At 46.4% G+C, this 14,861-nt stretch overlaps 1 protein-coding gene across 1 annotated transcript in view; it reads left to right on the top strand.

Moving 5' to 3' along the window:
* The first annotated feature begins 7,741 nt into the window (after positions 1–7,741).
* Positions 7,742–14,861, top strand: part of LOC144506354 (coagulation factor X-like) — a 151,177-nt gene continuing 144,057 nt past the window's right edge. The window contains exons 1-2 of the mRNA XM_078232348.1: positions 7,742–7,873; positions 14,606–14,766. Of these exons, the coding sequence (XP_078088474.1) occupies positions 7,807–7,873; positions 14,606–14,766 (228 nt within the window). The 5' untranslated portion in view covers positions 7,742–7,806. The remainder of the gene's footprint in view (positions 7,874–14,605; positions 14,767–14,861) is intronic.

The raw sequence follows: 14,861 nt of genomic DNA, 5'->3' as shown, positions 1-14,861 counted from the left end.
CCTCATTCTCCTACGTTCCAAGGAATAAAGCCCTAACCTGGCCAACCGCTCCCTATAACTCAGGCCCACTAATCGAACAATGAATCATACCTACCCCTGAGGCACACCACTATTTACAGGCCTCCAGACCAAGAAACAAACATCGACCATCATCCTCTGTTGCCTACCATAGAGCCAATTTTGAATCCAATTTGCTAGGTCTCCCAGAATCCCATGCGAATTAGCCTTCTAGACTAGCCTGCCATGCAGGACCTTGTCAAAGGCCTTGCTAAAGTCCATATAAACAACATCTACTGCCCACCGTCATCCATCCTGGATCCCTAAGTTGCCAGCCTTTCCCATCACCCTAAGAGGAACATACTGCCCCTGGACTCTTGATATCACACTTTTAAAAGCCTCCCATTTGCCAGTCGTTCCTTTCCCTTCAAACTGACTCACCCAATCAACCTCTGCTGGATGTGTGGGTTAGATTGATTGGCCGTGCTAAATTGCCCTTTAGTGTCAAGGAGATTAGCAGGGTTAAAGCAAATTACTGCGGATGCTGGAATCTGAAACCAAAAAAGAAAATGCTGGGAAATCTCGGCACGTCTGACAGCATTTGCAAGGAGAGAAAAGAGCTGACGTTTCGAGTCCAGTTGACCCTTTGTCAAAGCTTTGTCAAAGATTACCAGGGTAAATATGCGTGGGTTACAGGGATAGGGCCTGGGGGTGGGATTGTTATCGGTGCAGGCTCAATGGGCCAAAATGGCCTCTTTCTACACTGTGGGGATTCTATGAGATCCTGCCTAATTCCCCCAAAATTGGCCTTGCTCCAGTTTAGGACCTTAACCTGTGGACACATCCTATCTTTATCCATAACTATTTTAAAACTAATAGTGTTATGGTCACTGGACCCAAAGTGCTCCCCGACTGATACTTCAGTCACTTGTCCTATCTTGTTTCCTAAGAGGAAGTCCAGTATTGCACCCTCCCGAATAGGGCCCTCTACATATTGATTCAGGAAACTTTCTTGGATACATTTAATAAATTCCATCCCATACAGGCCCTTTGCACTCTGGGTGGCCCAGTTAATACTTGGGAAATTAAAATCTCCCACTAATACTACCCTATTATACTTACAAATATCCTCAATCTCCCCACACATCTGCTCCTGGTAAGGGTTGAGATGGTGAGGGGATGAGTTTTGAGGTAGTAAGGAGTTGAGAGGTTGAGGGGGTAAGATAGTGAGGTGGGGACTGTCCCCTGTGCTGTGCCCATCCTGTGACATGTCATAAACTACTTCACTCTGGATGGCACAGTGGCACAGTGGTTAGCACTGCTGCCTCACAGCGCCAGGGACCCAGGTTCAATTCCGGCCTTGGTCACTATTTGCGTAGAGATTGCACATTCTCCCTGCGTCTGCGTGGGTTTCCTCCAGGTGCTCCAGTTTCTTCCCACAGTCCAAAGACATGAGGGTTAGGTTAATTGGCCATATTAAATTGACCCCCGTGCCAGGGGGATTAACAGTGTAAATATGTGGGGTTACGGGAATAGGGCCTGGGTGGGATTGTGGTCGGTATAGATACAATGGGCCAAATGGCCTCCTTCTGTATCTAGGGATTCTATTCTATGATTCAGAGTGTCCACTGGGCTAAGGAGGAGTTAAAATCAAACGGTTTCTATAATGGGTGGTTGGAGCACAACAGGAAGTAAAATTTTTTTTAAAGTTTATTTATTAGTTACAAGTAGGCTTACATTAACACTGCAATGAAGTTACTGTGAAAATCCCCTAGTCGCCACACTCTGGCACCTGTTCAGGTACACTGAGGGAGAATTTAGCATGACTAATTCACCTAACCAGCACGTCTTTCCAACTGTGAGAGGAAATGGAGTACCCGGAGGAAACCCATGCAGACACATTGAGAACGTATAGACTCTGCACAGACAGTGACCCAAGCTGGGAATTGAACCCGGGTCCCTGGCACTGTGAGGCAGCCGTGCTAACCACTGTGTCACCATGCTGCCTCAGGAGGGTCAAACTGTGGGTGAGGAAACTCTGAAAGCATTTTCCACCTCTCCCACTCCCATCTTGTTGCTGTACCTTAGTCACTGAGTAATCCCCTTCATCTTTCATTGCTCCTTCCACTGAAGATTTGAAACCTTCATTCATCCCCATAAAGCAACCCACATTGTGGAGATTGTCCATTCCTGCTGCGCCATAAACAACTGAGTGTGCCTATCACCCTCACAGTGGCAGTGGTATCAGGAGACCATGCAGGAAGTGGGATATCTGCCTCTGGGACAATTCGGAAAAAATTTATTTTTTGATGGACATCCTCTAATGAAGCTCCTCTTATGATTGGAGCAGCCAGTACATTCTTGTGGGTGGGTGCAATGTGATGTGATCCATGCTCTTTACATGCTGGTCCACGTGGCCATAGAAAGTGTCCAGAAGAGGTTTACTAGGATATTGCCTAATCATCCTGGTCCAGAAGCTCTCACTGCTGGGAGTCAATCCAGAAGCATGTCAAAGGTTCAAAACATTGTTTCAGGAAATCTATCCCCTTGCATAAGTCACCATTAAAACACTCCAGAACCTGATGGCTCACAGACCGATATCTAGTGTCGGAAGCTTTGGTCTAATTGATCCCAGAATTCGGACAACAGAGCCGTGAACATTCATCCTAATATATGGAAATGATTCCCAAAGTGATGAAGGTGTCATTGATAACGCTATCAACTGGTACTTACGCAGCAAAAATATGCTTACCCATGCTCAGTTTGGATTTCTCCATGACTACCTAACTCCTAACCTCATTACAGCCTTGGGTTCAAACATGGACAAAACATCTAAATTCCAGAGGTGAAGTGAGAGTGACTGCTCTTGACATCAAGGCAGCATTTGACCGCGTGTGGCATCAAGGAGCCTCAGCAAAATTGAAGTCAGTGAGAATCAGAAAAACTCTGTTGGTTGGATACGTGGCACAAAGGAAGATCATTGTGGTTGTTGGGGATCAGTTTCAGGACCTCACTGCAGGAGTTCTTTAGGGTAGTGTGCTAGACCTAACCATCTTTAGCTGTTTCACCAATAACTATCAAAGAACATAGAACAGTACAGCACAGGAACAGGCCCTTCGGCCCATGATGTTGTGCCAAACATGACGCCAAATTAAACTAATCCTTTCTGCCTGGCCTTGGTCCATATCCCTCCATTCCTTGCATATTCATGTAATTATCTAAACGCCCCTTAAACACCCCTTTCGTATTTGCCTCCACCCCTACCCCTGACAGCACGTTCCAGACACCTACCACTCTCTTTGTAAAAAAATTTGCCCCTCACATCTCCTTTGAACTTTCCCCCTCTCATTATTAGACATTTCAACTCTTGGAAAAAGCTTCTGACTGTCAATCCTATCTATGCCTCTCATAATTTTGTAAACTTTTATCAGGTCTCCCCTCAGCCTCCGCCGCTCTAGAGAAAATAACCCGTTTGTCCAGCCTCCTCTTATAGCTCATACCCTCTAATCCAGGTAACATCCTAGTAAACCTCTTCTGCACCCTCTCTAAATCCTCCACACCCTTCCTGTAATGTTGCAACCAGAATTGAACACAATACTTTAACTGAGGCCTAACCAAAGTTTTACAAAGCTGCAATGTCAGGAAGGTATACAGTAAATGGTAGAGCGCTTAAAAATATTAGCATACAGAGGGATCTAGGTGTGCAGATCCACAATTTCCTGAAGGTGGCAACTCAGGTGGTCAAGAAGGCGGAAGGCATGCTGGCCTTCATTGGTTGGGGCACTGAGAATAGGAATTGGAAAATTATGTTGCAGTTGTATAATACTTTGGTTAGGCCGCATTTGTAGTATTGTGTACAATTCTGGTTGCCACATTACCAGAAGGATATTGATGCATTGGAAAAGGTGCACAAGAGATTTACCAGGATGTTGCCTAGTTTGGAGGATATGGACTATGAAAAAAGGTTGAACTAACTTGGATTGTTTTCATAGGAGCGTTGGAGCTTAAGGGCAGGCCTGATAGAGGTTTACAAGATTATGACAGGCTCGGATAGAGTGGATAGTCAGAGTCTTTTCGCCAGGGTAGAAGAGTCAATTAAGAACAAAGAACAAACAAAATTACAGCACAGGAACAGGCTCTTCGACCCTCCAAGCCTCCATCAACCATGCTGCCTGACTTAACTAAAACCCCCTACCCTTCCGGGGACCATATCCCTCTATTCTCATCCTATTCATGTACTTGTCAAAATGCCCCTTAAAAGTCACTACCGTATCCGCTTCCACTACCTCCCCCGGCAACGAGTTCCAGGCACCCACTACTTTCTGTGTAAAAAATCTGCCTCGTACATCTCCTTTAAACCTTGCCCCTCGCACCTTAAACCTGTGCCCCCTAGTAATTGACCCTTCCACCCTGGGAAAAAGCTTCTGACTAGCCACTCTGTCCATGCGTCTCATAATCTTGTAGACTTCTATCAGGTTGCCCCTCAACCTCCATCGTTCCAGTGAGAACAAACCAAGTTTCTCCAACCTCCCCTCAAAGCTAATGCCCTCCATGCCAGGCAACATCCTGGTAAATCTTTTCTGTACCCTCTCCAAAGCCTCCACATCCTTCTGGTAGTGTGGTGACCAGAATTGAACACTATATTCCAAGTGCGGCCTAACTAAGGTTCCATAAAGCTGCAACATGACTTGCCAATTTTTAAACTCAATACCCCCGGCCGATGAAGGCAAGCATGCCGTATGCCTTCTTGACTACCTTCTCCACCTGCAATGCCACTTTCAGTGACCTGTGCACCTGTACACCCAGATCCCTTTGCCTATCAATACTCTTAAGGGTTCTGCCATTTACTGTATATTTCTTATCTGTATTAGACCTTCCTCACATTACCTCACATTTGTCCAGATTAAACTCCATCTGCCATCTCTCTGCCCAAGTCTCCAACTGATCTATATCCTGCTGTATCCTCTGGTGGTCCTCATCGCTATCTGCAAATTCACCAACCTTTGTGTCGTCCGCAAACGTACTCATCAATCCAGTTACATTTTCCTCCAAATCGTTTATATATATTATAAACAGCAAAGGTCCCAGCACTGATCCCTGAGGAACACCACTTGTCACAGAAATGCACCCTTCCACTGCTACCCTCTGTCTTCTTGAACAGTAAAGGAATTAAGGGTTATGGGTTAAGGGTTGCTCCTAATTACTCGGGGGCATAGGTAGTGAGAGGGGGAAAGTTTAAAAGAGATGTAAGGGGCAGGTTTTCCCACAGACAGTGGTGAAGGCCGGGAACACGCTGCCAGAGGAGGTGGTGGAAGCAGATTCTATAACAATGTTCAAGAGGCATCTAGATAGATACATGAATAGACAGGGAATAGAGGGATATGGACCATGCAGAGGCAAGAAAATATTAGATTAGAGAGGCATCTGTGGGCTTGGTGGGCCGAAGGGCCCGTTCCTGTGCTGTACTGTTCTTTGTGACATTCTGACTCTTGTACTCAAAGCTCTGACGAATAAAGGCACCATAGACCTTCTTTACCTTCCCATCCACTTGTTCCATCATAAAGTAATAAGAACATAAGAACTTGGAGCAGGAGTAGGCCATCTGGCCCCTCGAGCCTGCTCCGCCATTCAATAAGATCATGGCTGATCTTTTTGTGGACTCAGCTCCACTTACCCACCCGCTCACCATAACCCTTAATTCCTTTACTGTTCAAAAATTTATCTATCCTTGCCTTAAAAACATTCAAGGAGGCAGCCTCAACTGCTTCACTGGGCAGGGAATTCCACAGATTCACAACCCTTTGTGTGAAGAAGTTCCTCCTCAACCCAGTCCTAAATCTGCTTCCCTTTATTTTGAGGCTATGCCCCCTAGTTCTAGTTCACCCGCCAGTGGAAACAACTTCCCTGCTTCTATCTTATCTATTCCCTTCATAATCTTATATGTTTCTATAAGATCTCCCCCTCATTCTTCTGAATTCCAATGAGTATAGCCCCAGTCTACTCAGTCTCTCCTCATAAGCCAACCCTCTCAACTCCAGAATCAACCTAATGAATCTCCTCTGCACTCCCTCCAGTGCCAGTATATCCTTTCTCAAGTAAGGAGACCAAAACTGTACACAGTACTCCAGGTGTGGCCTCACCAGCACCTTGTACAGCTGCAACATAACCTTGCCAGGGCCAAGACAGTTCTGTATCCATCTTGCCAGTTCTCCTCTGATGCCTTATGACTTTCGACACCATCCAGGCCAAAACAGCCTGTTTGATTATCACCCCATTCATTTCTTTAAATTTTCGTCTCTCCTGTACCAATGCACAGTGGCAGCCATGTGTACCATCTACAAGATGCACTGCAAGAACTCAGCAAGGTTCCTTAGGTAGCATCTTTCAAACCCACGACCTTTATAACCTGCATGGACAAGGACAGACTCATGGGAACACTGCAGCCTGAAATCGTATCTCCAATCCATCCTAATTGGAAATATATCGCTGTTCCTTCCTGGAACTCCCTCACTAACAGTGCATGGACTGCAGCGGTTCAAGAAGGCAGCCCACCACCACCTTCTCGAGGGCAAATAGGGATGGGCAATAAATGCTGGTCTAGCCATAAATGAATAAATAATAAGCTCACTATCTTAACTGCAACAAGGATTTGTTATGTTATGACACGGTAGCACGGTAGCACAGTGGTTAGCACTGCTGCTTCACAGCTCCAGGGTCCCGGGTTCGATTCCCGGCTCGGGTCACTGTCTGTGTGGAGTTTGCACATTCTCCTCGTGTCTGCGTGGGTTTCCTCCGGGTGCTCCGGTTTCCTCCCACAGGCCAAAAGATGTGCGGGTTAGGTTGATTGGCCAGGTTAAAAATTGCCCCTTAGAGTCCTGGGATGCGTAGGTTAGAGGGATTAGCGGGTGAATGTGTGGGGATAGGGCCTGGGTGGGATTGTGGTCGGTGCAGACTCGATGGGCCGAATGGCCTCCTTCTGCACTGTAGGGTTTCTATTCTATGAAACAGGAAATCGATTCCAGAAAACCAACCCCAGCCCCAAAACAAAGTCACATTCCAATTTCACACAGACAGTTATGGGGGGCGGGGTGTGTGCAAGGGGGTGTGGAGGGTGGGGAGCGGGGTGTGTGCAAGGGGGTGTGGAGGGTGGGGGGGGAGGGTGCGTGTGAAGGGAGTGCGGAGGTGGGTGCAAGTTGGGGGTTTGGAGGGTGGGTGCGAGTGGGTGCAGAGGCAGTGGGTGGTGGTGGATGTGAGGAGAGTGTGGAGGATGGGTGGGGGTGATGGAAAAAGGGGTGCAGAGGCGGGAGTGGGGTGCCAGGGGCTGCAGAGGAGAGTGCGGAGGGGGGTGATAGGTTGGGTGGGTGGGTGGGAGGGGGCTGTGGAGAGTGGGTGCAAGGGGGCTGTGGAGGGTGGGTGCAAGGGGGTGCAGAGGGTGGGTGCAAGGGGGAGAGTGGGTAGGGGTGTGAGGAGGGTGTGGAGGGTGGGTAGGGGTGTGAGTGGAGTGCGGTGAGTGGGTAGGGGTGCGGAGAGTGGGTAGGAGTGTGGAGGGTGGGTGTGGCGGGCGGGTGGGTGGGGTGCAAGGGGGCTATGGGAGGGGTGTGCAAGGAAGGAGATGTTGGACTTGTGCACTGGACAGTTTTGTTCACAATCTCAGGAAACAGCGAATTCTGATTGCAACACACAGGATATCAGAGATGAGGCTCGACAGGAACCTGAGTGTTTTTTCAAACTGGTTGTTGATCTTTGAACTTTTGTTTATTCAGCCTGTTCACTAAAATTCAGATGCAAGAGGTTTAGCAGAAACAAACCATGGCGAGTCTTTTCTGGGTCATATATCTTTTCTTGTTTTATAATCCTACAGGAGCTGAAAATTCAGGTACCGTCTTTCTGTCAACTGCTTTGTGTTGAAAGATTCTCAAATTCAAAACTATGCTTACCGAAGGTGCAAAGATTCAAAGTTTGTTATCTTAATAAGGCGAGGCGGTTCATCCCCTCAGTAAGGTTGCAGTCAATTGACACGTAAAACAATAATTATTTTGATGACTGAATTAAATAGGGTACAGCTGCCAAATACCCACTAACTGTTCTTTTAGTGTTTCGTTCAAGCTGAGGTTTCTGATTTAGGAAATCAGCCCCCAGAACAAAGCAGCTCAGTTTCATTCAATGTCATAGTCATAGCATTGAGGTCATTTCTGTTGCAATAATTGGTATCGGTTCATCATTTTACAAAGCTTCATTCTCCTAAATCCTGCCCCGTTTGCCCGTTAGTCACCCATTTCATATAATCCGATTGCCCATTTATTTCTCTTCCCATCATATAAACAGTCCCCTCACACCCCCAGTCATGACTGTTTTCTCTCCCACTCCCTCTGCTTTCTCTTCAATCAGTAAATGAATCTGTGCTAAGCATCTGAGCAGCAAATCCAATGTAGGATTTTGCTGAGGTTTTACTGAAGGGTCCATCAACCCCAAATGGGAGTTAGAAGTTCACATCACTGAATGTGATTTTCACCAAATTGGCCAGTTCATGGCTGGGTGATAGGCTCGCAGTCAAGGTCAGGAAGGCTGGGATGGGGGGTGGGGGAGGATAGGCCCATGCTTCAATTGGCCATAGATATGCCCATCATTCTGCAGGTCAGAGGCCCATGATTCTATAGGTCGGAGATAGGCCCATGATTCTATAGGTCAAGGATAGATAAAGTCATAGAGGTTTACAGCATGGAAACAGGTCCTTCGGCCCAACTTGTCCATGCCGCCCTTTCTTTTTTAAACCCCTAAGCTAATCCCAATTGCCTGCATTTGGCCCATATCCCCCTCTACCCACTGTACCCATGTAACTATCTAAATGCTTTTTAAAAGACAATATTGTACCCGCCTCCACTACTACCTCTGGCAGCTTGTTCCAGATACTCACCACCCTCTATGTGAAAAAATTGCCCCTTTGGACACTTTTGTATCTCTCCCCTCTCACCTTAAACCTATGCCCTCTAGTTTTAGACTCCCCTACCTTTGGGATTCTATGATTCTAAAGGTCAGCGATAGGCTTATGATTCTATAGGTCAGGGATGGGCTTGCGATTCTATAGGTCAGGGATAGGCCCATCATTTTATATGTCAGAGATAGGCCCATGATTCTATAGGTCAGGGATAGGCCCATGATTCTATAGGTCAGGGATAGGCCTCTGATTCTACAGGTCACTAATAGGCCCATGGTTCTATAGGTCAGGGATAGGCCTACCATTCTATAAGTCAAGGATGAGCTCGTTATTCGATAGGTCAGGGATAGGTCCGTGATTATATAGGTCGGGTAGGCCCAGGATTCTATAGGTCAGGGATAAGCTAAAGATTCCAAAGGTCAGGGACAGAGCCGTGATTCTATAGGTCAGCGATAGGCTCATGAATCTATAGGTCAGGGAAGGACTCATGATTCCATAGAATCATAGAATCCCTACAGTACAGAAAGAGACCATTCGGCCCATCGTGTCTGTACCAACAACTATCCTACCCAGGCCCTATTCCCGCAACCCCATGCATTTACCCTGCTAATCCCCCTGACACTAGGATCAATTTAGCATGGCCAATCAACCTAACCCACACACCTTTGGATAGGTCAGTGATAAGTCCATGATTCTATAAGGCAAGGATAGGCCTGTGAGATAGGCCCATGATTCTATAGGTCAGGGATAAGCCTGTGATTCTATAGGTCAGGGATAGACCCGTGATTCTATAGGTCAGGGATACACCTGTGATTCTATAGGTCGGGGATATGCCCATGATTCTATAGCACAGTAAGAAATCTCACAACACCAGGTTGAAGTCCAACAGGTTTATTTGGTAGCAAATACCATAAGCTTTCGGAGCGCTGCCCCTTCGTCAGATGGAGTGAAAATCTGTTCTCCAACAGTGCACAGAGACACAACATCAAGTTACAGAATACTAATTAGAATGCAAATCTCTACAGCCAGCCAGGTCTTAAAGGTACAGATAATGTGGGTGGAGGGAAGATTAAACACAGGTTAAAGAGATGTGTATTGTCTCCAGACAGAACAGCTAGTAAGATTCTGCAAGATCAGGAGGCAAGCTGTGGGGGTTACTGATAATGTGACAAAAATCCAACATCCCGGTTTAGGCCGTCCTCATGTGTGCGGAACTTGGCTATCAGTTTCTGCTCAGCGACTCTGCGCTGTCGTGTGTCGTGAAGGCCGCCTTGGAGAACGCTTACCTGAAGATCCAAGGCTGAATGCCCGTGACTGCTGAAGTGCTCCCCCACAGGAAGAGAACAGTCTTGCCTGGTGATTGTCGAGCGGTGTTCATTCATCCGTTGTCGTAGCGTCTGCATGGTTTCCCCAATGGAATTCCATTGTATTCTGTAACTTGATGTTGTGTCTCTGTGCACTAGGAGAACAGATTTTCACTCCATCTGACGAAGGGGCAGCACTCCGAAAGCTTATGGTATTTGCTACCAAATAAACCTGTTGGACTTTAACCTGGTGTTGTGAGACTTCTTACTGTGCTTACCCCAGTCCAACGCCGGCATCTCCACATCATGATTCTATAGGTCAGGGATATGCACATGGTTCTACAGGTCAGAGATAGGCCCATGCTTCTGTAGATCACTGATAGCCCATGCTTCTGTAGGTCACTGATGGGCCTATCAGTGACCTATAGAATCATGGGCCTATAGTAACCTATAGAAGCATGGGCCTATGATTCTATAGGTCAGGGATGTCCAAAGATGTGCGGGTTAGGTTGATTGGCCAGGTTAAAAAAAAATTGCCCCTTAGAGTCCTGTGATGCGTAGGTTAGTGGGATTAGTGGGTAAATATGTGGGGGTAGGGCCTGGGTGGGATTGTGGTCGGTGCAGACTCGATGGGCCGAATGGCCTCCTTCTGCACTGTCGGGTTTCTATGATTTCTATGTTCCCATTATCCTATAGGTCAAGGATAAGCATATAATTTTATAGGTCAGGGATACACTGATGATTCTGTAGGTTAGGGATAGGCCTTTGATTCTATTGGGTGGGGATAGGCCCATGATTCCATAGGTCACTGATAGGCCCATGATTCTATTGGTCAGGGATAGGCCCATGATTCTATAGGTCAGGGATAGGCCCATGATTCTATACAACATAGAACATAGAACAGTACAGCACAGTACAGGCCGTTCGGCCCTCGATGTTGTGCCGAGCTTTGTCCGAAACCAAGATCAAGCTATCCCACTCCCTATCATTCTGGTGTGCTCCATGTGCCTATGTAATAACTGCTTGAAAGTTCCTAAAGTGTCCGACTCCACTATCACAGCAGGCAGTCCATTCCATACCCCAACCACTCTCTGAGTAAAGAACCTACCTCGGACATCCCTCCTATTTCTCCCACCATGAATCTTATAGTTATGCGCTCTAGTAACAGCTACATCCACCTGAGGAAATAGTCTCTGAACGTCCACTCTATCTATCCCCCTCATCATCTTATAAACCTCTATTAAGTCACCTCTCATCCTCCTCGGCTCTAAAGAGAAAAGCCCTAGCTCCCTCAACCTTTCCTCATAAGACCTACCCTCCAAACCAGGCAGCATCCTGGTAAATCTCCTCTGCACTCTCTCCAACGCTTCCACATCCTTTTTATAGTGAGGTGACCAGAACTGCACACAATATTCCAAATGTGGTCTCACCAAGGTCCTGTACAGTTGCAGCATAACCCCACGGCTCTTAAACTCAAACCCCCTGTTAATAAACGATAACACACTTCTTCACGGCTCTATCCACTTGAGTGGCAACCTTCAGAGATCTGTGGATATGAACCCCAAGATCTCTCTGTTCCTCCACATTCCTCAGAACCCTGCCGTTGACCCTGTAATCCGCATTCAAATTTGTCCTACCAAAATGAATCACCTCGCACTTATCAGGGTTAAACTCCATCTGCCATTTTTCGGCCCAGCTCTGCATCCTATCAATGTCTCTTTGCAGCCTACAACAGCCCTCCACCTCATCCACTACTCCACCAATCTTGGTGTCATCAGCAAATTTACTGACCCACTCTTCAGCCCCCTCCTCCAAGTCATTGATAAAAATCACAAATAGCAGAGGACCTAGCACTGATCCCTGTGGTACACCGCTGGTAACTGGTCTCCAGTCTGAAAATTTTCCATCCACCACCCTCTGTCTTCTATGAGATAGCCAGTTACTTATCCAATCGGCCAAATTTCCCTCTATCCCACACCTCCTTACTTTCTTCATGAGCCTACCATGGGGAACCTTATCAAACACCTTACTAAAATCCATGTACATGACATCAACTGCTCTACCTTCATCTACACACTTAGAACCATAGGACCATAGAAAATTACAGCTCAGAAACAGGCCTTTTGGCCCTTCTTGTCTGTGCCGAACCATTTTATGCCTAGTCCCACTGACCTGCACTTGGACCATATCCCTCCACACCCCTCTCATCCATGAACCCGTCCAAGTTTTTCTTAAATGTTAAAAGTGACCCCGCATTTACCACTTTATCCGGCAGCTCATTCCACACTCCCACCACTCTCTGCGTGAAGAAGCCCCCCCTAATATTCCCTCTAAACTTTTCTCCTTTCACCCTTAACCCATGCCCTCTGGTTTTTTTCTCCCCTAGCCTCAGCGGAAAAAGCCTGCTTGCATTCACTCTATCTATACCCATCAAAATCTTATACACCTCTATCAAATCTCCCCTCATTCTTCTACGCTCCAGGGAATAAAGTCCCAACCTATTCAATCTCTCTCTGTAACTCAGCTTCTCAAGTCCCGGCAACATCCTTGTGAACTTTCTCTGCACTCTTTCAATCTTATTTACATCCTTCCTGTAACTAGGTGACCAAAACTGTACACAATACTCCAAATTCAGCCTCACCAATGCCTTATATAACCTTACCATAACACTCCAACTTTTATACTCGATACTCCGATTTATAAAGGCCAATGTACCAAAGGCACTCTTTACGACCCTATCCACCTGTGACGTCACTTTTAGGGAACTCTGTACCTGTATTCCCAGATCCCTCTGTTCAACTGCACTCTTCAGAGTCCTACCATTTACCCTGTATGTTCTTCTTTGTTTTGTCCTTCCAAAGTGCAATATCTCACATATCTCAATATCCGCGGCACACCACTAGTCACAGGCCTCCACTCAGAGAAGCAATCCTCCACAACCACTCTCTGGCTTCTTCCATTGAGCCAATGTCTTATCCAATTTACTACCTCCCCATGTATACCTAGCGACTGAACCTTCTTAACTAACCTCCCATGAGGGACCTTGTCAAAGGCCTTGCTGAAATCCAGGTAGACAACATCCACCGCCTTCCCTTCATCCACTTTCCTGGTAACCTCCTCGAAAAACTCTAATAGATTGGTCAAACATGACCTACCACGCACAAAGCCATGTTGACTCTCCCTAATAAGTCCCTGTCTGTACAAATATTTGTAGATCCTATCCCTTATCACACCTTCCAATAACTTGCCCACCACCGACGTCAAACTTACTGGCCTATAATTTCCCGGATTTCTTTTGGAACCTTCTTTAAACAACAGAACAACGTGAGCCACCCTCCAATCATCCGGCACCTCCCCCGTGAATACTGACATTTTAAATATGTCTGCCAGGGCCCCTGCAAGTTCAACACTAGCTTGCCTCAAGGTCTGTGGGAATATCCTGTCCGGTCCAGGGGCTTTATCCACTCTGATTTGCCTCAAGACAGCGAGCACCTCCTCCCCTTTAATCTGTAAAGGTTCCATGGCCTCCCTACCAGTTTGCCCTATTTCCGTAAACTCCATGCCCGTTTCCTCAGTAAATACGGATGCAAAAAAACCATTTAGTATCTCCCCCATTTCTTTTGGTTCCATACACAGTGTACCACTCTGGTCTTCAAGAGGACCAATTTTATCCCTCGCTATCCTTTTGCTCCTAACATACCTATAGAAGCTCTTTGGATTTTCCTTCACTCTGTCTGCCAAAGCAACCTCATGTCTTCTTTTAGCCCTCCTGATTTCCCTCTTAAGTTACCTCTTAAGTTACCTCTTCAAAGAATTCAATCATATTTGTGAGGCAAGACTTACCCTTCACGAATCCGTGTTGACTATCCCGGATTAAGCTGCATCTTTCCAAATGGTCATAAATCCTATCCCTCAGGACCTTTTCCATTAACTTACTGACCACCGAAGTAAGACTAACCGGCCTATAATTACCAGGGTCATTCCTATTTCCTTTTTTGAACAGAGGAACAACATTTGCCACTCTCCAGTCCTCTGGCACCATCCCTGTGGACAGTGAGGACCCAAAGATCAAAGCCAAAAGCTCTGCAATCACATCCCTTGCCTCCCAAAGAATCCTAGGATATATCCCATCTGGCCCAGGGGACTTATCGACCCTCAGGTTTTTCAAAATTGCGAATACATCTTCCCTCAGAACATCCACCTTCTCCAGCCTATCAGCTTGTATCACACTCTCATCCTCAAAAACATGGCCCCACTCCTTGGTGAACACTGAAGAAAAGGTCAGAGATAGGTCAGAGATAAGCCCATGAGTCAGCCCGGGTAGGTTTCAGATAGCCCTTTTGTTTATCATTGATTTCTTCCAATTTAGTGTTTCTGACCAATGAAAATGCTAACAGCATCTTAACACGCCAGAGACGTGCCAACAGCTTCTGGGAAGAAGTGAAAGAAGGTAATGTGGAGAGGGAATGCATTGAAGAAAGGTGTTCATATGAAGAAGTCAGAGAAATCTATGAAAATGATCAGGCAACTGTAAGTACAAAGCTTTGTTTTAGTTTTGATATGTTGCTCCATTTCTGAGCACTGTCACATTTTTCTATTGCATCCTTTGAATGGAACAAGATGAG

This window comes from Mustelus asterias, chromosome 17, assembly GCF_964213995.1.
Source record: "Mustelus asterias chromosome 17, sMusAst1.hap1.1, whole genome shotgun sequence".
Lineage (NCBI taxonomy): Eukaryota > Metazoa > Chordata > Chondrichthyes > Carcharhiniformes > Triakidae > Mustelus > Mustelus asterias.
Note: the sequence above shows the minus strand (reverse complement) of the source record. Positions and strands in the feature narration are given on the sequence as shown.